At 40.2% G+C, this 23,971-nt stretch overlaps 1 protein-coding gene across 1 annotated transcript; it reads right to left on the bottom strand.

Moving 5' to 3' along the window:
- Positions 1–85: 85 nt before the first annotated feature.
- LOC137297902 (cytochrome P450 3A6-like) lies at positions 86–17,323 on the bottom strand. The gene is made up of 15 exons (XM_067829883.1): positions 17,226–17,323; positions 14,529–14,602; positions 11,646–11,742; positions 11,025–11,077; positions 8,932–9,028; positions 7,135–7,251; positions 6,573–6,661; positions 5,833–5,984; positions 5,243–5,373; positions 4,602–4,701; positions 3,853–4,010; positions 3,067–3,155; positions 1,686–1,823; positions 1,349–1,511; positions 86–824 (listed from the first exon to the last, which is right to left on the bottom strand). Exons 2-15 carry the CDS (start codon positions 14,600–14,602, stop codon positions 741–743), a joined length of 1,542 nt encoding a protein of 513 aa, XP_067685984.1. The 5' UTR covers positions 17,226–17,323; the 3' UTR covers positions 86–740.
- Positions 17,324–23,971: the final 6,648 nt, after the last annotated feature.

Raw genomic sequence — 23,971 nt, 5'->3', positions numbered from 1 at the left:
AACAACAACAACAAAAAAAACCTAATGCCTGATTTGTTAATTCAGTTATCAGAGTAAATATTTGGCATTTATAAATCATAAACGATTAATATTTCTCCCATTTATTGAAGACACTGTACATATATTGTCACATTAACAATAAAAATCAATAACAACTGGTACACGATATGACCCACACATCAGGCACAGATAAACTTTGTTGCTATGCCAACATGCGGAAAGTACGCCATGTAGATATACAGATACAAGACATATTGCACGATAGATAAACTATTATACGTTTTTACCATCATAGAGGTATACACAACATTTACATGCTCTATGCAAGTACAAAATAGATCTATTAAGCGAACTGGAATTTCGGTCAACGAACTCCAGTACATCGATACTGTGAAGCTCTTATTATAAGAGTGACTGAATTCCGTTTTACGCCGCACTCAGCAGTTTTAAAGCTATATAGCCGTGGTCTGTAAATAATCAAGTCTGGACCAGACAATCCAGTGATCAACAGCGTGAGAATCGTTGGGATACGTGGTCATACGAGCGAGCCTGACCACCCGATCCTGTTAGTCGCCTCGTACAACAAGCAACGGTTGCTGAAGATCCAGATCTTCAGGGGACATATTCATATGGGGTGTCATCGAGAGACACACTGATATGCACATTTGGTTGTTATGTGACAATGGATATCTAAATTGCACATACTGAGTGAGTCAACAGTGGAATTTTATTGAAATTTTCTATGCTTTGGTCCTTGGTTCAATTCTAAGACGAATTGGGCGTGAAGGCTTCATTACCCTATTGTTGTCGAACTTGAGCGGCACCTGAAACACAAGGTTAATTAAATGATGTACACTGACCAAGTGTATAACAAGAGACGATCAGTGAGTGATGTCACGCTCATTTGAAATGAAGGTCCACATGTTACATAGATATAGAACATAGACCGATGCATGCATCATTTAAATCATCATAACTCCAACTACAGGTGATTCACCTTTGAAATCTAATGTGCTGCTCATCATGTCAATCACTGGATTACCCATTTATCACAGACAGTCGTGATAACACTACAGCGTTCCAACGAGAAGTGAGTTTAGTTTTACACCACACTCAGCAATGTTACGGCTGTAATAATAGAGTCTAGATCAGACTATCCAGTGATCAACGGCATGTGCATTAATCAACTCAATCCAGATAATACGTCATGTGTCAACATAGCCTAACCTCCCTATCCCGTCAGTTGCCTCTCACGAAAAGCATGGTTTACTGAACATCTATTCTAACCCAGATCTCCACTGGTCTGCAACAAGAACTAAACGGTAATTTGACCAGTGTGGTCACTCACCTGTGTGTCCTCAGACTGGACGAGCTTGACCTTCCTCAGCATATGGACCATGGCGCACTTTGCCTCCATCAGCGCTAACCTCATACCAATACATATCCGAGGACCGAAGCCAAACGGATGGAAAGCTACTGGGTTAATGTTTCTCTTATTTTCTGGCGAAAACCTGTAGACAAAGAATTGAACAATGATAACTTATATTAGTGCTTACAAATCGAAGGCTTTCTAAGTGTTTTAGGAATTGTTACTAACTATTCTTTCATAAATATTGGTATCAATTTGTAATGTTTTTTTCTTTCAAACTGATGTTTAATACTTGACTATATTTATTATACGTTACCTCTCAGGGTCGAATACTTCCGGGTTAGGAAAGTTTATGGGGTCATGGTGCAGGGTGTAGATTGAAACAGCCACGGCTGTTCCTTTGTCAATCTGGTACCCATTGATAGTCGTTGTTTCCATTGCCTCTCGGGTCGTTCTAGAAACAAGATAGAAAACGAAATGAAACCTAGCGCTTACTGCATGCACATGATGTGCTCTCAACACCCCTGAACACAATGTGTGAGTGTTAAACTTGGACGCTGACTGAACACCAAGGCCGCACCCTAAAGTTTAAGGGAAAGCGGTAAATTGTGGCACCTGTCTCTGTTACACATTGCAGATTTCATAGAACCCTTACATCAAAGCACCCTATCAGTTTGATGGCACAACTGAATCCCCCTTGTTTATTGGCTTCATCACCAGTCCTATTTGTTGTTCTTAGGCTTTTCTTAGGGAGAGACACATTTGAAAAATTCCTAAATCCACACATCAAGCATAAACTTATTTTCTCGGACTCTAACCCTTATTTGTCCTCAACTGGCCGCTCTCAATTCTGTACCAGCTGTTATTCAATTACATTTTGTTGCTAATGTTGAAACATACTATGAGTATATAGTTCTCATTATTTGGTTGTGATCACTTTTAGCTTGTGATTACTTTTAGCTTGTGATCACTTTTAGCTTGGTGTAAACTCTGCATCCAAGCTCCGCTCTATGCAATAAACAAGAACTTGCCATCCATAAACTTGTATGTTTCATTTTCAACTACTTAGAACTTCGTGAAATAATACAATCATAGTCGAGACTAAGGCAACTTTGCAGCAGGGCATAGTATCTACACAACATTGGATGAATGCCAAAACTTTAATGACTTTAGCGCCCGTTCGTATTAAGTTAATTCGGACCAGCACAAGCACCACTCACTCAAACTAACACAAGTACCACTCGTTCGGGCTAATACAAACACCGTTTATTCAGGCTATTACAAGCACCACACATTAGGGCGTGTACAAGCAAACAATTATGCAGGCTAATACACCCATTCAGGTGATTAGGACCCGTGAAGCTCCCGGTAAGAAATGGCCTTCAGTAACCCATGCTTGCACATAGATCCATGTTCATGGTTTGATCTACTATTTGCAGATCGCTGTCATATAGGTGGAAAATTGTTGCGTGCGGTGTTAAGCAACATGCAAGCCAAGCAACCAGTCAACCAAGTGCTTAAATCGATACTCATGCTGTTGATCACTGCATTGTCTGGTCAAGACTTGGAGCCTTTCTATTGCGGCGTTAAACAACAAGCCAGCCAGCCAACCAACAAGTGCGTACATCGATTCACATGCGGGCCAACAGAGGCGATACTCCAGCAAGGCAGTATAGTTGTGAAGGAATGCCACTTACATGGGGACGATAGGAAACATCCTAAGGGATTCGTTGAACACCTGTTCCATGTACCGCATCTGAATGATATTCTGATAGCTGGGCTCCTCCTTTAAAAGACATAAAACAAATACATAAACAAAGCAATTTATAAAGATATCGCAACTCTCCTTACGTGTCTGAGTAGGATATTTTGATAGCAAATGCAGCAGTTAAGTTTCAGATTCGTAAACATACGCGCGGTCATGTTTTTTGACGACTTTAGAGCAGTTGAGTCTGAAGGATATGGCTATGTAAACAAGTAACTAGTGAATATTGTAGTCTCAGTTCGTGGTCTCGTACATCCGTGGTTACTATGGCGACCCTTGGTCACAAGGAATGACGTAAACTATTCCTCATGTATTGATAGGAAGTATAGTATGCAAGGATTCATATTAATAATAATAGCACACTTATAACACTGTATGACATCGATATCGCCCAGTGGAATGTGGTTGTACCTCGTATTTGAGGAAACAGGCCACTTCTTATATATATTTACGCATGCATCACATTCCTTCGCCATGCAACTGTTATTATGTTTAGAGGTATATTCCTAATTATGCTTCGAGTTTTCGGTTCGTTCCAGTGAACTTGTTCACGAGTATAGCGTCATTAGTGAGAAATGTGTTGATGCCGCTCCTGCGAATACCAATGCTAAACATATCTCCGAAAAATACAACCAAGGTGTTGGTGAAAATGGCGAAATCTTTGTAAATAATAATCATATTTATTATTTAAGCATTTTTTCAAGCAAATTACACGTACGTCTCCTAGAACTGTGTCAATCTCCTCGTAGACTCTGTCTTGAATCTCTGGGTTCGTCGCAAGTGCGTACGTGACGTATTGCAATGCCGAGGCTGTCGTCTCGTACCCCGCAATCAGAAACAGGAACGCTTGTCCGATAATCTCGTCCTCCGTAAGACCTGCACGAGACAAAATACAGTCAGATCCGGTGTTGGGATGTCGTGAAATGATGTTAATTTCACAGACAAAACGCCACGAATCTTTATTCAGTGGTAAACATCATCAAGCAGTTTAGGGCAATTTAATATTCTTAATGACCAACCACGTGTCTAGATATTTATAAGATTGGATAAAACTGGAATGTTGAAGACTGCAGTGGCAGTGGAAGGCGAACTGACGTGTGTGCACTTTAGTGGTGTCCGCCGCCTTGGTGTTGCTGGAGTATTACTGAAAGCGGCTAAAACCAGTCAGTCAGTTTACCCTTTACATATTTAGTTTAATATATATTATTTTTTTAATACCTTTAATACTCTTTTTTATGGAGCAGCATTCACAATCTTAATGACCCCCTAAAACGTATATACAAAATAGACAACCGCCTGCATGTCAAGTACAAAATCAATGACCCAAACCCCCGATATTTTCCTGTTTTCTTACACATACCCTGTATCCCTAAGTACATGTGTGCATGATTGAAGATGACCTTGACTACCTCCCAAGTGAACTCATGTTAGGAGTTGTGTGAAAAGGGTTAACTGAATTGTACTGACGTTTTTGGTTTTTGTCAATGTTGCCGTTGGCATCATGATGGTCCCCGTCAACATCGTCTGGTATCTCAGCGTCCAACATCAGTTGCAGGAAGTCTTGGCTCTGAAGAGATACATTGACAATACTCATGAGAGACACAGGGACTATAACTATTCACTATAAGCACCTGACCATAAGTGAAGGGAATGAAGAAACGTATCCATACATAATCGTTCGCTAATGGTTTGTTCTGAACTTTTTGTTCTTCGCCACAACGTCTACACATATGTAACATCTAATCGCATTTGCTGACTGTGTCAATGGAATTCGAAGCAGTAGTATCGAACGTCAATCAATGAACCTAGGGTCTGTTGTCTGTCCATTGAGTGACCTGCGCCCTACAGACATACCGGAATGATAGCCGATGAGGACCCGTGCTCCGTGAGTTTCATGAATTTCCATGCGTCATTTGTCTTCCACAGTCAGTGAGTGAGTGTGGTTTTACGCCGGGTTTTAGCAATATTCCTGCAACATCTGGTGGCCCCCGCCGTTGGAATATTGCTACAGGCGGAGTAAAACACAATTCACTCACTCACTCACTAACTCACTCTTATGGAACTCGCCGCGATGGTACTGGAATATTGCTGGTGTATGAAGGAGTTACCTTGGATTCGTGTTCTTGACGTCTTTCCTTGACTATCTCTCTGACAGCTTTGATGATGAAGTTGACAGCATCCTTAGGCCATGCACACATCTCGAGCTTCTTACCCAGCTTCTCCATGCTAGGAAACAAAGCTGCAAACAAATCAGTAAGATTGTTACCTTGGGGCTTTTTTTACAGTGAGTGAGCTTAGTTTTACGCCGATATTACAGCACGATCACAACGAAAACACCAGAAAATGGGTTTTATGCATTGTACCCATGTGTAGAATCGAACCCGGGTCTTTGGCGGGAAGAGTGAACCACTAGGTGATCACTAGGTCAACCCCCGGCCCCGCTCTTCGCTCCCCCCCCCCCCCCCCCCCCACCCGCCCCCGCCAAAAAAACCAAAAAGAAACCACCCCGAAACCTCAAACAGAAAAAAAAACTCTCAGGAATATATACTATTTTGTTTACGTGATCACTATATACATACGAAACAAAATATATATATTTAAATTACATTCGTATTCATACTGGTTAATGTGTAGCCAATGTTCAGCTGTTCATATTTCATTTAAGTTCAAGAGGGGAGATCACTCTGGTGGGACTCACTGGCGAGGAAGACGAATGGCTGAGTATAGATGCTATCCTTGAAAATGTTGCAGGCGTTCCTGACGAAGGGGTCGCTCGCATTTTCCTGGGAGTCTAAATTCTTCCCGAAAGCTGTCATAAGGATGACATCCATGGCAAAACTGTTAAGGTAACTGCAAAAGAGCATAAATGAAGAAAATTACTTGAGATCTAGGTACCAACGAGACCGAAGGGAACCTGTAGTTTTATGGGTTAAGATGTAATACACGGATATCTCTTCGCTATGACGGGGAAGTGTTACATGCCTCGTCATGATTCGCATTTACAAACAAATACAAGGATTTATATCACCGGGATCCGTAACTGTCATAACTGGCACGTATTCAGTAGGATCCATATCAGGACCTCCATGCAAAGGTCCGTGATTCATTGGTTAAATTCGCCAAGGGGTCCGGGCGTATTTTGTAATAAGGAGATTGCAGTGAACTGTCACTGGCTTGAAGCAAGGAGAAGAAAACGTGTTGGCAATGACGTCATATGACCGTCTAACCTGGCTCATTTGAAAAGGAAGATAGATTCGCATTTCGCGCCCTCTTTTAACAGCTGGTCCTCTACTCAAGCAAAGCCTTGACAGTACATTTCTTGCTTAGAATTAGTACAATTCTTGTTTAGACTCAGTTCATGCCTTGTTTAGAATCACTTCGTGCATTGTTTAGAATCTGTTCATGCCTTGTTTAAAATCAACTTAATCAAATACTTACTCCTTGATCTCGACTTGCTGTTCCCCAGAAGCGACCGCTTCCAGTTTCTGAGATAGCTTCTCTGCGCACGCATTAATTTGATGGCACATCTGGAGACAGACACGTATAATGGGATTGAGTGAGTTGGTGTATTACAGTGATATATTTAATGTACAAACACAGCCCAAATCCCTCTTTCCTGACAAAGGAAAAAGAATTTCGAACCCCAAACTAGGGGAGACAACTGGTCACTGCCTATAAGTAAGTTAATTCGATATGCTAGCAATATCAAGTGGTATCTGCAACGCTAAAAGTAACACTCTGCTCAAATTCAACATATCGACAATAGTGATAACGGAGACAGTGACGCCGATGGAGATGGTGACGTCGTCGATGACGTCAACTCCTGAACAAAGATCTTAGTCCAGGGTAACAATACTAATATCATAGAGATATTAGGCATACTGGATAACTGATGTTTCTCGCTTTGGTACTTTGAACAACTGAAGAAATTCCATCCTTATAAGGAGATCGTGTATTACATGAGTACTATGTTATTTATTCACCGGGCAATGTTTCTTACCAGTCTAAGTTTGCTGGCACTGAACGTTGAGCTGATGGTGCGTCGGATCCGCTTCCAATTAGCCCCTTTCTCAAAGAAGATGCCCTTGCTGATTGGATTGGGGTACAAGTCAATGTCCTGTATGGGCAGAAAACTGGGTTTTAACATGTTGTTCTAAGATTCCATTTCAGTGACATGTTTATGTCACTGCATTTCAATCTCACTGATCGGAGATATGCATGTACATTGTTCTCAACACCGTGTTTATATCACTGCAGAGATATGCATGTTTATTACTCTCAACAACGTGTTTATATCACTGCATTTCAATCTCACTGATCGGAGATATGCATGTTTATTGTTCTCAACACCGTGTTTATATCACTGCAGAGATGTGGATGTTTATTACTCTCAACAACGTGTTTATATCACTGCATTTCAATCTGACTGATCGGACATATGCATGTTTGTTGCTCTCAGTAACGTGTTTATATCTCTCTATATCAATCTGACTGGTCAGAGAAAACAGGTAAAAATGATTTTGTAGATGCAAGAACACAATTCCAACACTCGCATCGATAGGGATTTATTTATTAAAGCTACATTAAATTCTGTCTTTAGTCGCTGACGAGTCACTGGCATATTAACGTTGACATGACTCTGTGGATGAGTTTTACGAAAATTTGTGTTGCTGTACGTAGAGAGAAGATTGGAGACAGCCAAATCACCATGTGGATAGCACAGCGATTCCAATTTGTATGAAGATCTTGAGCATAGGTTGGGCCATGTGACCATCAATATTGAAAGTGAGGCTATGTAATTACTGATTATATTTGCGAAAGGTTTAGCCTCTACGCTGGATTTGACCCCTAGGCCAACCATACAAGTCATCCATGGTTGGGCGTACTTACTGTACATTAATGAATATAAAGTTTACTTATATTTAGCGTTAACAGATATACAGAGCTCGCATGTTGTCTCAAGTGATTTCATATGCTAACCATGTAATGGTGTGACTGTTTTCATGTAGCCGCTGTTGAATAATTCATTCAGTGGAACGAACAGTAGCACAATACATAATAAAACCATCGCTATTTATAATAGGAATTATACATGGAATTGGGCCTCAGCATGTGTAAATGATTGCGGTTTGAGAAGTTGGTATAAATTGTCTTGTGAGTACTACTGAGGTCCACATCCCTTTCCCCAGCCGCCCTCACATCGACATGGGTCCAGCTGTTTGGACTCAACAACTACAACAACAACAGCACAAACAGTGCGTCATTCCCCAAGCATTCCGTCACCGACATGCTCTGTGAGCTGCGACTGCACATTTCCTTTACAACATTCACTGCGGTCTGTAGTAACTATGTATAGGCGCCTGAGTCAGTAAACAATGCTGGGTCACGCGACGGAAGGTTATCACTCCCCACACAATGCCACGTGACAGGTCATGACAAAACCAAAATCGAACAGAATACAACAAGTTAAGTAGGGGTGTTGTCCTTGAAACATAATTATCTCTAAATATATCACGACAAAGTAAGCCCCGTGATCTAAATATGCCTTTGTTTATAATTGCTGAAGAGGTACCTGTGCCAACCTGATTATATGATAATGCATTCGCCTCCTCAGTTGGTAATAGTGTAATAGATCAATAATTTGTATAAAATGAGGAATCTTATATTCATTGATAAATATGTTCTTGCCAATAGCAGTATCCTAACTCAACAGAGTGACGTGCATGAGAATATCGAGGGTGAGCAGATGTAAAATATATTCTTTGTCAACTCGTTGCAAAGAAGCAAAGACGTTTACCCATCTGTTCTGGAACTTGTTGAAGTCTTTCACTTCAATCTGTTTCAGCATATCAAGGTCCGACACGACTACAACAGGCTGGTGACCAAAATAGATGCTGAAAGGAAAATACAAAAACCTTCAGGAAATGCGAGCCGCTAAATTTAACTGTAGTTTAGTCGGTGGTTTGTTATCTCTCTCAACATAAGTATGCATCCTCTACATCGCTAAGCCACTCATTTCAGTAAACTTGCGATAACTCCATGAGCAATCCCTGAGGTCCTTCCTTTCGCAAATACCCGCCCTTGACCTTCTAAAACATATTCCGACCAATGAAACGTCGACATGAGAAAAATGGTAAGGGGGGTAACTCTTATTACTAAAGAAACAAAGCAACCGCTAATTATATAGGGCATAGAAAAATCTTGTAAATCAGAAAGAATTCGCAGGACTTTCTTTTACGTGTTTGTCAGTTTTCAAAGCAGTTAGGAGAGCAATTGGAAATCGAGGGCGGTAGACCCTCGATTTTGGATTCAAGCATGTGTCGATTCAAAGAATTACTAGCCCAGAGACAGACAGCATCAGTATCATGCTGTTCAGTACAGTGTCATCGACTGATTAAAGTTGCTTAATACCTCATTGAACAAATAGTCGTTGAATACTAATAGATTAGATGAGTTTTAACACTAGGTTCTCCATTTGATGGATGATGGTATTTCGTAATTTACCTTATTCATACCACAACGTGATAGTATGATGTTAGAATAAAAGCCACCTATATGGCGCCGCACTCCGCGCCGTACGGGCATGCTTTGAACGCCAACATTATCTCCCAGTCATCCCATGCAGTCTGTGAGACGTTACAAGATTAAAAATATCAAGACTTATACTACCGGGTACCCACTTTTTACTGGGTAAACAGGCAGGATTTAACAAACTAATTTGCCTGAGGTAGGGTTACGTGTGTCACGTAAACTTCCATATGGGGCAGGACTCACGTCCTAGAAACTCGTGACCAACGGTGCTTAACTTCAAACGATTGTGAGCCGGGTTTCCTTTCACCCCAACTTCCATTCTTTGGTAATGCACTATGCCTACCTCAATGATTCGGGATCATCGTAGTGTTTTGTGAAAGGAGGCCTTGGACTATGCACAAGACTACACACCACAATGAATCGAACTACACGGCGAATAACTTCTCCGCAGGTTGCACATGAACAAATAGGTTGGACCACAGAGGAGAGAGTGTTAGACCAGACCGATCCGAATGAATACTGGAGATTGAATCATTTCAGAGAACTAATCTGGAACATGTTTGGAGACACTGATGCAGCCAGGTATCTATGACCTCTGACAACCCCGAATCGGGATATCTGAATGTTCAGGAATGTCATCACGATTGATCTATTCTTTAAACATCTCACGGGAAAATATCCGTCAAGAATTAAGATATGGTTTAATATTACAACGCGTTTGTAAAAATGTATATTTTCTAAATTCAACGACTGCATTTCTTTTTGCATCGGTAGTTGCTTTCAACGTGCAAATAGTTAATGTATTTAGCGTATACGATACATGATCGAGCTAAACGGAAATACAGATGTCATCAGCATAAGTGGTTTGACTTATCCTTTGTATGGTACCCGCCGGGATTTAACAGAAACTAGTTAGACCGAACTCACTCACTCACTCACTGGTATGGACGCGGCGAGAAAGTGCATTGCTACTTTGTACGCTTTGTTACTAAGTGGTTTACGTGTAACGTCAGACAATAACATGTAGCCTCTACGTCACGGTAACTTACTGCGTTATGAGCTGACCTATATAGCCGCGCTCAAGGTGGTACGCGTGTCCTGTGGATGTGCTGACATTGCGTATATACATCACATGGCTCTACTTAAATTGTGAAATTCTTAATTGTCTAGCTGACCAGCTACACAAGAGGAGGATGTCGGAGGCAACAAGATAACTGTTGGTGGCAACTTCCGTCTCCTGTCTGAATGTGCGCAAAAGTAGCTCACTATGACATTAATGAAATCGATTTTACCGTTATTTTGCATTCAGCTTTCCAGGCACAGTTTCAGCCGTTCTATGTGTGTACAAAAAGTACTTACCCATAAACAGGGCCGAATTTTTCTTTCCACTCCAACAACGGGTAAATAAATCCCTACAAAAATGACAAAATGAATATCAGTACATATGCACTGACCATAGACGAGATTTGGGCGGTGGCAACTTGTAAATGTCCACTAAGACATATTTACATTGCTTCGCTGTGTGTATAAATTCTGCTGTAAGCCGTAGAGACACAGAGAAGCATAAAATATTATCGACTATGTTTCATGATCAGGTAAAGCCAGGTTTGGTATGTGATCCACGAAAGCCCGAAGTGAAGTAGGTCTCAGTTTTTCTGTGAAATCTGTGAGGACGGGTATGCTGTGAACAAACCTAGAACCTGAGACTCAAACCTACTCGTCGCTGATATGTTTTGGAAACATAGAAACCTCGTTAACCTAACAATTCGTTTGCTGTAATATTACAACATATTCACTTTACCGTCATGTCACATATAGAAAATATCATTTTATTTCAGATTAAAGACCGCTACCGACTGTATGACATGCACACAAAATTAAAGTATTTACCACTGGTCACCGTTCATCAATGTTATTGATAAGACCATCAAGTCAATGATAAATGTATGGGCTCGTAACGAGGACCAAGCGTCATCTCACCCTTTTGGCCAGTGGCAGAAGGTTGCCCAGGAATGGAATCGGCCGAGGACCAGGAATCTGGCTCTTCTTGAAAACAGTGTAACCAGACATGCCATATCTGAAAATAAAGTTTTATATGTTCTTATGGAAACGGGCGAGACTTGATCGATTTACAGCAATCTGAAGTTACCGACTACATCTCCACCGTGCTTCCTCCCAAAATGTGCACCCGTGAAAATCTGGGTTAGAATTGGTCTTCACCAACTCGTACGGTCGTAAGAGGCGACTAACGCGATCTGGTGGTCAGACTCGCTGACTTGGTTGACACATGTCATCGCATCCCAGTTGCATAGACCGATGCTCATGACGTTGATCACTGGGTGGTCAGGTCCAGACTAAATTTTATAGACCACCGCCACACGGCTGGAATATTGTTAAGTGCGGCGTTAAATGCCAAACACATCTACATGTGGCTACCCTGAAACGACATGCTCCTTGTACAGTTTTGTATTTTTAACAGATTCACGTGTATGCTTCGTAACAGAAGCTGCCTCGCGGCATAAACACAGTACCTTTAAAATGAGGAAATGGATTGTACAAATACATCGCTTTCAAATCTTTGATGAAAAAACACACCTAGCTCAATTAACAGCGAACATAATTCAACAGACAGAGCCTGCCATGCAAGAATTGAAAGTCTCTTACTGCATCAACAACCGAGGACATGCAACGTAAGTGTACACGTGACATCTTCCAATCTTACTAAAAGATAAAACCTGCAACGTTACTATGGAAACGGCTGGATTCAAAAGCAGATCCATGCGCTAAAAGCACATTCCATGTTACACGTACTTTAGATTGAGAAATTTAACACTTTTTAGCATGTTGCTTGACAAACACCCCGATCGACTTTACAAAAAGCCCCCCAAGACTTTAGCTCCTGTAATATATTTATTTGACGCCAATTCTTTAGGAATGAAAACGAGAAAAGGTTCACAAGAATGCAGAGAAATGGGGTCAGCTGACTGCTGTGCGCTGCGTGGGCCGGAGTTTATGTTTGGAATATTTTTAGATAACACTGCTCAGACTTGAGCTGCTATGTCGTGACGAGGAGGGTTGATTCATCAAGTATGAAAAGAGGTTTAACTGAAATGTCAAGTTTTAAGACTGACATAACATAGAATAGGTTTCTGGAAATTCGTGAAATACATGATATACACTGCATGGTATCGCAGGGGCAGACCTACTTCTTTGGGAGGGAATCGGATAGAAGAGAGAGAGAGAGAGTGGGGTGGGTGTATCGAAAATATATGAAGTCACCAAGGATGTGTGACAAAACCCGTTATACTATTAAGATGGGCATTACAGTTCACAAAAATTACAAGTGGCTTAATACTGTCTAAATATATGTAAAGCTTAGCAACGTATCGGACAAAATATTGGCTTGCTAGATGCCTTGTAGCTAGACAGACAGTTGTAAAGAGGATCAGTACATATGCACCTGTATGTTGTGAACTCTTTGATATAATCTTTGGTGTACACTTGTAAAGACAAGAGACGATGAACCAGTTTGGGCCTCGTTTCCCTTACCATGCGTTCATGGCACATATACTATTGGAAACTGTACTGGGAATCCGAACTTGTCCGTATCGAAATATCTTTGTATCGTTCGACCGATTCCTTTAATGCTTACGGAAAAGTTACCGATGGACAAACGGACTAGCATACTATGATATAGTGTTGAACAAGCATACCGATTTACTAGTGCACGAATGAACGTGTCCACTGATATACCGATGAACTTAAACAGTGGTATACTGATGAACTTACACAATAGTATAGTGAGGAACTGACATACTGATAAACTGATTGACTAACGCTGATATACCGATGAACTCACACAATGATACACTACTGCACGAATGAACTAACGCTCGGAAACAATACAGAACTAATATAGTGACATGCTGGTGCACTAGCCCATCCATATACCGATGAGCAATCGAACTACGAGTGCCTTGATATTCATGAATGAACCAAGACACTGCAATGCTGATGAACTGATGAATTATCGACATTCTTTTACTCTGAAACACGTTGTGAACTCTAGTGTAGATGCCTAAAGTGCACTGACCTCAAGCTTGACACCCACATCAAGCAGCATCTTCAGGTCATCCGTCGGAAGACAGACAATATCTCGGATGTCTGTATTGACGAAGGTGGAAGGGGCTAAGGTCAATGGTAGGGGTGGGAGTCGATTTCATTCATTATCACCAACGACACTGAACACAGGACACATCTGGCCTGAACATCCTAGCTGACCTCGATGGACTATTGCATGACCCCATTAACCCCAGTTCACGATCAAGATGTCGTCCGTCAATAAAACCTCTGTGATTATGAGCACGTCAGAATCGACGAATGTTACGTTCATTGGTAGTAAAAACAGCTATTAAGCTCTATTTGTTTAGCCTTTTTAGGCTGTTTTAACGACCTTTTCATCAACCATGATTCTGCGTTTTTCATGCTGAAACAAATGATATTTTGAACCCTTTGCAAACATAACTAAACTCTGGAGGGATGGGGAAGTGTCTTTCTCAACATCTGAATAACGATGAACATAAAATTTCATTGACGAATCACCTTAATTGATCTTGTACTACGGCAAGTAAATTAGATTAAGTTTTCCGCAAAATACCCACACAAATTGCACAAGTCAACACACATGCAGTTCCCCATATTTCTTTCAGACCGCCTACCAGACATGTTTGATTCATTGCTCTAGAAATACCAGAAAGCCCGACATGAAAATGTCAAATGGTTACATATCACTAACAGCAAATGCAAAACTTCCATTCAAATGTGAACGAACGTGTTATGTGTGTACACAGCCAACATACTTACATGAACAGCAACGACACCGTCACCAACACCAACGCCACCGACGGCAGGAAACTCAGCAGATCCAACATGCTCATCTGCAGCAGATACATGTCCGTTAATATGGCTGTCAATGATACAAAACTGGATTCAGCAGCTTTCTGCTCTGCGTGTTCTGTAGATCATCTCGTGTGTTTTATAGATCTCCAATCAAAGAGATCATGCAAACACATTTAACACTGGAAACTATATCCCGCACCCGTCTTATATAATGTCCTTTGTGAGAAGACTGGGTTCTTTGTATAAGGTTACGAATGCGCGTGTGCTGATAGAGCATGCGTTGATTAGAAAATAAGAATAAGGTACGTCATTCGTCTGTAAATATTTACACGTATTGCCTACCTGACGTCTGCAATCACATGTTTATGGTGTAAAAATAGTAAATAAATCATTTAACAGAAGAATGTGCATGATTGTTTGAACATCCGCTTTCACGTTTCATTAACAGAAAATTTATCTTTATCAAACTTCAGGACAGTTTCAATGACTCCACTGAAGTGTATTGAAATAATGCATATGAGCAAAATAATATCATAACTACTTCGATATCACTCAAGTCAAACACCATTGTGTTAACGATGCAGGAACTTCGAGTATGCCATGGTTCGACACAAGCGCACGCAATAACTGCTTGTAAATAACGAATAAGCAGGGTTATAGCTTTTGCATCGAGTAAACCCTAAGTAGTGTTTTGAATGTATTCTTTGAATGTTCTTTCCTGAAACCAGTACAAAATAGCAATATGACTCCATGAAAAACCGCTGAATCTGTCCTTAATGTTCCTTGTTTTCAGCGAAAGCAACGTTAGTGAATTTTAATCATCGTCAGTAAAATCTTGCACCGTGATAAAAATTACCGGTAAGTTTCATATTTGACATGGGATTAGATGCAGATCGAACATCAAGTATCACCCAGTGGATCTATGGCCTTGTTGCTGTGATCCTTTTCCCAATTCCTGACTCCTAGTTCCCAAATTATTGTATACTTGTAGAAATATTCCTAGATTTCTTGGTTTGTTTTTTTACGCCGCACTGTGCAATGTTCCGGCTGTATGGCAGCGGTCTGTAAATAATCGAGTCTGGACCAGACATTCCAGTGTCCAATATCATTAACATCGATCCACGTGAATAGGATATGATAATATGTGTCAGTCAGGGACTCATTCTGCGAAGCAATCCTTGCTAAGATTAACCTTAACCAGCACATTATGATCATCACGTGATTAGTAACATGGATACAACGTCTCTGTAAATATATCACTACGTGTAACTGTGAGGCACACTGAACTGATAATGGTTTATCTCGTGACCCTTAGGAGCAAAATATGCAGCTGGTGTTCATGATCAGGACATTTCTAGAATTCGAACCCACAGTCAGAGCATCCTGTTACGGCTAAAGGGGACAATTTACAGTAACCCATGCCTGTAAGAGGCAACTAGCAGGATCGGGTGGTCAGGCTTACGGGCATGGCTAGAACGATGTTCATGATACCAATCACTGGACTATCTGGTCCATATTCGATTATGCAGAGGTCCCGTTGAGTCCCTCAGGGTATAATATTTTTATTCTGTAGTAATCAGCCTTGAACTTTATTGCATACTTTAATATCATTTTCAGTAGCTCATAGAGAATGATGACTATCATTAGTTAATACAGAGCACATAATTTATATCGTCATCATAAACAAAACACACTACAAGAGTGTACACCTCACACACAGTCTGAACGTCGCACTATGGAATAAGTATCAATACCAATGTTTAGACTAGACACCCAGTGGCTTATATTATGAACGCCAGGTAGAATGTGTGACCGAGCCGCACCATCTGATCCATTTAGTTGCACATGTGTATATCGAACTTAAACTCACGTCAGTTGTCCACTGGATGAGTATGTTACTTTAGTTTTACGCCGCTTTTAGTAATATTCCAGCAATATTCCAGCAATATTTCAGCTGGGAATACCAGAAATTGGCTCCACACTCGGTACCCATGTGGACAATCGAGCCGGGGTCATTGACGTGACGAGTGAACACCCTAACCACAGGACTACTCCATCGTTCCATTAGTCATTGTGTGGTAAATGTTTGTCTTTAACAGATGCATACTTCATGTTTTGTTTCAATTTTGTACAAATAGCGGTATAGATACAGGATAGTCAGTCAGGTTCATTGCCAGAATTTCAACACATTTCATAAGGTAAATCGGTAAAGCACCATTTTAGGAATCGAACCCGACCTTTTAGTTATCATAGAAAGGCGTGGTAGCCAAGTGGTTAAGTCGTCACGCTGAAAATCATGGTTCGATTCTCCACACAACGGAGTAATACTATGCACATTTCACGTCAAGCAAGACAAATATAATTTAACGCAATGCCTTATAATTGCCTCCGGCAGTATTTTCAGTCAGTATGTACTTTGGTAACGTGCATAAAGTGCTCCAGAAAAAATTCTTAATGCTACGACATGCCGTAACTCTACAGTTTACCATGAGCGTACGAGTGCTATGCGCTATTAACGCATTGTGAATTGGGATCTTGGTCCATTTGAAGCGAATGTTTTATGCTTTTTCTAAAATCTTGAACAATTCATGCATAGCAAACCTTCAATGCAATGGTTTGAATTGTGCACTCCACATCTGTTTATATCTACATTGTACTTACAGCGAACTGATGAAACGGTGCTCCACACTCTAGCTAGACAGCGACTTGAGTAGTGGAAAGCCTGGCAAGTGTTGCGCGAAGGTAGTCCGACACTGGCCCAGTTCGGGCAACCAGCTTGTATATATATATGAATACACACCGGAACACTGTCACTTCGGTAACGCACAGGACAGTCAGATTAAGCGTTTGACGTGATGACTTGTGGTTGATGTTAGAGAAACATTTGTTTACTAAATATAGAAATAGAAGTTTCACTAAGTCGTCCAAGCTGTCTTAATCTTTTGGAGTCAAATAATCGTTTTATGTGGAGATTTCATTTTGATTGTTTTGATTGTTTTGATTGTTGAAGTGACTATACACTTGTTTAATGCGTATGTATGTATGTATGTATGTATGTATGTATGTATGTATGTATGTATGTATGTATGTATGTATGTATGTATGTATGTATGTATGTATGTATCAATGCATGCATGCATGTATGCATGTATGTAAGTATGTATGTATGTATGTATGTATGTATGTATGTATGTATGTATGTATGTATGTATGTATGTATGTATGTATGTATGTATGTATGTATGTATGTATGTAAGACATGTTGATCTGATGTACAATGTACGTTGCTATCAGTATCATTTCATGAAGCGCTGTTTAACCTCCGAATATTATAATTTTTAACTTTTCTTTTTTAAAGACAACATATCATTAATCTGATCAGTGATTATCACGGACCTGTTGTGGCATAGAACTATCGTATGGATGAATAAACTAACGTATGTACACGGCGCATATGCCATCCTGCCTCACTCTACCTCACCTTGACTCACCATTGCGAAACGTCACATGAGCAATGTCCAGTTCTAAGTATTAGCAGTTGAACTGAAACTCAGCGATCAATGTGTTCAGTCCTCCTCCCACCAGAGTCGGAAGAGGCAACGGGACATCCGAAACGTAAGTACGTGACTACATATAACTCATATATGTCGGGCTATTCTTTTATACAGGCAAAAGATCTATACATCTAATTATACAGACTTTCGTTTCGACTCGAACCAACACAAATACTTTAAATATGGTATTATATGTGTGAGTTTCCGGGTGCGGTGTGATGTGGTTTCAATATCCGCACTGTGTTTTCGTCAATAAGTCGTCCAAAGTAGTGTAAGAGGACAATGTATAAATTATGTTTTCTGAACTTCAGGATACAGGCTTCTAAAAGTTCATTAAATGCGAACTCTACAGAAACATGTGCATGTGTCCGTGCGCGTATGTATGTTTGTAGTGTATGGTAACTATATTCAAATACATTTATTCTGAAAAAAACCAGGGTGCATTTTAATGAAAACCAGGAGCATTAAAGTATTATATTTTTCAAGTATCTTTCATGTAAAAAGCGGCATGTCCAGCAATGTTTTAATCTTTCGATACAGCCTGTGGATCAGTATTTTTCGAATTATTAACGATGTGACCAATATCGATAGTGAGGTCACGTTACACTCATTTAGTTTATTGATTTTATTTCCTAAGCATTTATTACCAGTTCCATTACTTTTTAAAGAAAACAGAAGTATTTCACTTAGAACTAGGCTATATTTAATCAGTTACTCCCGATCCCAACTGTCCTCCAGAAATAGCGGTAAACTATTACAGCTATAGAGAAAATGTTTAAACATTCTAGTGCGAGATTATGTTTAAGTTTAGAAAATCTTACTTTTTAACCCTCAAACCTTTGATTGTTCTCAATAGACGCAGTTTCTTGCAAAACTTTACTCAGTCAGTTGCAATTAATGATTATTTTGAGTTCATTAGAGCGCTGAAATTTGTATTTTACTTACACCATAGGGGTTCCTGGTAAAAATATAATATTTTTATTGTGTTTTCATTTTGAGGGTATTTACAGTGATGCAGTGATTATACGCCTCGACACGCCTCTGGAATCTAGTCTCTTATAAAAAAAGAAAGGATTCATTAGTATAAAACTGAAATGATAAATTAATGTAACATACAGAAAGGTATTATCTCCGTAACACTCATTACAATGATTCAGTTTCTCAAAGTTAGAAAAACAATGGTAATAAATGTTCACCTTGTCGGACACCGACATAATCTTTAAAGGATCTGACGCCCGATGTAGTTAACCATACCTAAATTATTTGCATACGAAAATGCAATTAATGAGTTGTTACTGGTAATGTCTATTGATTCCATTTTTTTCACAAATTTTCAAATGCTAATAATGAGAACAAAAAGAAATAATATAGAAATGACTGCAGTTTCCATTGCTTCCCCCTAGTATTGGAAATTGGATTTTACAACTACAACCGGATTAGTGAGATCGCACTCTGACTGTATCTATTATACGGGATGTCGTTTTCGATCCTGAAATGTTGCATGCGTAATGGGTTATAGCATACGCGCAAGTTCACGTTCTTCTCGCTACATGCGTGATTGCGGGCACGATTAGCATGACTAGAAAAATGTGAAATATCAGCATATTGTTGGAATCAGCAATCTAGTCGTCAGCAGCTGTGAATGAACAAACGTTCGGCTCATTAGTTTTTACTTGAATAAATGACTCTTAATCACCATCGTCGTCGTCGTCGTCGTTATCGTCGTTATCGTCGTCGTTGTTGTTGTTGTTGATGATGATGATGATGACATAATTTCAGAGGCTCCATATTTAAATCACACTTACACGGCATGTGAGGAGGCTTTAATCCGTTATAACGAGTCATAAGTAAATACAGAATCAAGTACTGTGCACTTATGCAGACTGTGTGGGTGGGCATGCAGCTAGTGGGGGTGGGGTGGGGAATGGAGTGTGTATGTGGGAGTGTTGGTAGGGGGTGGGGGTAGAGGACATGTGAAGGGAGGACGCCACTTTAAATTATCTCATGCGGCTCGTGCTTGTGTGGGGGCGTAACGCCAGTCTCTCCTTGACTGTGGGCGGGAAAGTGGATTTTTCCCTGCTGCAAAACTGATAGTAATCACTCTGTGAGTGACTATGTAGAATGTCTGTGAGTGTGTGTAGAATTTCGGCTGATGATTATGCAATTAATATTAAAGGCTGAGTCTTAAATTTAATCAACTTTCCATGTCATAAAGAGACCCACAAATAGTCATCTCATTTCCCAAGTATTTCAGAGAAATCGCAGATTGGTTCATATCAATCTTTTCGGTGTTTGTCATTAAAAGAAATACTTCCATTTTTGTTGGAAATTAGATCATACACTAACGACGTCCTACCGCCACGCCGTTCCTCATCAAGGATAACAATGAATCGTAAGCATGTAACAGTGGACGAAATCACCTTGCATTCGGTCAGCACTGGACATCTGGGATGTCGTGAATGTCTTCAGGCTTCCCATCCTGCTTAACGCTCACAATCTGATTATCATTACCTCGGATAACATGTTCTTTATAAAGTCCTTCATGAAGTCACCAGTTAGCCCAGTGGTCTCTGAGTTTGGTCTCACAGTGCAGGTTCGACTCCATTTGGGTGACCCTAGCTCCAAATTCTGGAAACAAACTTAAATCTGAGTTTTTACTCAAATTTGAGACAACACACGACTTTGTAAATATTTTCCAGAATAAACTGAAATCAATATTTACCTCAAATACAGGAGACAGTTTAAGTGTGGCAGATATATTGAGTTTGTATTGGCTTTTTGGTTTTAGGAAAACAGGTAAGTTAAAAATTCAGCTGTTTGAAATTTTCAAACTCTGCTCAAAATTTGAGTAAAAAATACGTTTGTTTCGAGACAGTAGGTCCTGGTCAGTTGGTTCAATGATCGCTAATTTTAGAGTTCAGGTTCGTCTCTGATACAAACAAATCATGGAGACACGATGCGCTACGTGCACGTACCTCTTTACTAGATACTGCCCAAAACGTGTGACAGACTTTGATATGACTGACGGGTGTCTCGAAGTGCACGAGGTTAGAATTGCAATTGTATGTTGATGCAATTTCAGTCTCTGGGGACTTCTTTTGTTTGTTTTTGTTTGTTTGGGTTTTTTTGTCCTTTTTTATTTTTTTTTAAATTCAACAATATACCTCTCATCGGTATCATCAGAAGGAAGCGTGATGCATGTAGAGAATTTCAAGGTAGAACTTTTCAGTGCTAGTGGATGTACATTCGCGTCATATTAAAATGTACATTTTTGAAAATACACGTATTCGTATGTTAATGCGTGGTAACTGATGACGTTAATTTGTCCTTCTGATTCTCGGGGAATTGATTAACTGCATTTAGTATCCGCGGAAATGTTAAGTGCAGTTTCTGTTAACATCGGATTTAGGACTTTTGACTAGTCCGGACATAGTTACTTGTTTTCTCCTCTTCATACCATGATACTGGCAGGGAAGTAACAAGCACCGTTCTGTTATGTTGTATAATCCCCAGGGAGTTGAGATTGAAAATACGATGTGTCGTTGTGATGGCTATCCAATGATCGGGGGATAACATCGCGCCCTTGAGCAGTTGAACTGGCGATCTGGATATCGGCGTTATACAAATGTCTAGTACGAAGGTTGACTTAACGCAACTAGACTTCGGCGATCTGGATATCGGCGTTATACAAATGTCTAGTACGAAGGTTGACTTAACGCAACTAGACTTCGGCGATCTGGATATCGGCGTTATACAAATGTCTAGTACGAAGGTTGACCTAACGCACCCGGGATTGAGCTACCGCTTTACCCACTCGAAAGAAAAACAAATAAGGGATCGTCGAAACTGTCAGATTTTAGTCACGTAAACAAAACAGCCTTGATTCATTATTTTCAATTGAAACAAAGAAAGTCAGTATGGAGGATTATCCTCCACGTACTCTCGCAACTGCCTGGGCATACTCCTAATCAAGTTAAGTCATTTACATATCATTCTCAAAGTTAGAAGCGATCCTTTATTTTCTACCTTCAGTATGTTTACACGAAGACTTGGAGCTAGCCACTGAATACACGTGCTGTATGGCGTGTATGGGCGCCCACGTATCTTGTAGCTGACACAGGGCGGATCCCAGGTTGACATTTCTATCTAGTAACAAAACTCGATCCAGTGGTATTTGTGCTTTGCAGATATACCATGGTTCATGTTTTAGAAGACTGAGAGAACCATTCGGTAGACGAAGAGAGGCGTTGTCTCCTAAGTTGTGATTGCCTGGATATCTAAAATCAGGTTTAGAGATGACGATAACACAGAGTATGGCGTGAAAGGCTACAGCAGAAGTCTAGTAACAGTGCCCATTGATTTGCTGGCATAACCTTGGCTAGCGCTGAAATGATATTTGTCAGCATTTAAACGAGTGAGTGAGTGAGTGAGTGAGTGAGTGAGTGAGTGAGTGAGTGAGTGAGTGAGTGAGTGAGTGAGTGAGTGAGTGAGTGAGTGAGTGAGTGAGTGAGTGAGTGCACATTGATGTGCGAGGGACAGAATGAGTGAGTTATGAAGTCACTTTAAAGGGCAACCCGATTTTTTCATATATGCGTGCAATCTTTGGAATCTGACTTGGGGGTTTGTAGGTGAGCTAGTGGCCTTTCATGTCAAATACTCATTTATGTTAATGATTTTTGTACACTTAGTGTATAATCTGCGTTTTCCCCAGTTTTCGTTGTTTTCGCCTAGTGTGGCGGTATTCATCCTAACCCTGGTCCTGGACACCATAAAGACTTAAACATCAGTTAAATGTTCGTTGCGTTAAGGATAACTTAAGTATTTTACGTGCAGGAATTGGGTCATCTGATGTGACTTGTTTCAGTGAAACATGGCTATGTGAAGACATTCAAGGATATTCACATATACTTTTCCACACATTTGTGTGACCTGACATCATCATTATGGCCATAACTCAGACAGCAGTTCAACTATCGTGGCCAACATTCAATCACCTCATGATTTAATCGTCAAAAGATTTGAGCAAATTTAAATTTACGTAGAAAGGAAAACTGCTTGTTCAGATACCTATGACTTAAATGACTTTATGTATTTCATCTGTGCAATGTACATTATTATATATGTGTACTAAACCAGCCATTTCAACACATTACCCTGAGAAGCACTTACAAAGGCAAAGCTTTCTTTTTAAGTGAGTGAGTTAGTTGAGGTTAGTCAATATTCCAGTTACATGGCGATGGTGTGTAAATAATCCAGTCTGGACCTGACAATCCGGTGATCAACAGCAAGAGCGTCGATCTAGGCAACTGGGATACAATGACATAGATCAAGTAAATCAGAGAACCTGAGCCCTTATTCTCGAAACGTTCGTAGCCCTAAGAATTCTTAACTTTGATCGTAGACAATGTGTTAAGTATGGCTTAAGAATGTTCGTAGGGCTACGAACGTTTCAAGAATAGCTAGCCTGACCATCCGATCCTACTAGTCTCCTCTTCCGACAAGCATGGACTGGTAAAGATGAGTTTTATTTCCTTACTGTTCAGACTACTTTGAAAGACAAATATGTTTAAACCGACTGCTTAGGAGCAAAGGTGTGAATAGGATGTCCTTTCTAATCTGATTCGCAAAAGTGATTAATAGACGCGTTGTTGTGAAAGTAAGGTGTGTCAATGTCATCCTTGAAGATATGTACTGTTGTGATCCAAGTGTCACCACTGGCCCTATCACAAACTACGTCAGATTTGAAACAACTGATGGCGAGGAATGTACACTGTCTATTTATAGATGAATATTTATACGTGTCACCAGTGCAGTATTGGGTTGAAGGTACAGGATTTGTCACTGTCTCTGTAC

The sequence above is a fragment of the Haliotis asinina genome, chromosome 10 (assembly GCF_037392515.1).
Source record: "Haliotis asinina isolate JCU_RB_2024 chromosome 10, JCU_Hal_asi_v2, whole genome shotgun sequence".
In the NCBI taxonomy this organism is placed as follows: Eukaryota; Metazoa; Mollusca; class Gastropoda; order Lepetellida; family Haliotidae; genus Haliotis; species Haliotis asinina.
The sequence above is the reverse complement of the archived record's forward strand: the minus strand, read 5'-3'. Positions and strand labels throughout refer to the sequence as shown.

Bases quoted from the DNA above. Each gene is read 5' to 3' on its own strand.
- LOC137297902 (XM_067829883.1), bottom strand. From the start codon at position 14,602: ATGAGCATGTTGGATCTGCTGAGTTTCCTGCCGTCGGTGGCGTTGGTG. The intron at 11,743-14,528 runs GTAAGTATGTTG...CTTTATTTTCAG, and splicing joins ACGGTGTCGTTGCTGTTCAT to ATATGGCATGTCTGGTTACA. The intron at 11,078-11,645 runs GTGAGATGACGC...TCATTTTTGTAG, and splicing joins TTCTGCCACTGGCCAAAAGG to GGATTTATTTACCCGTTGTT.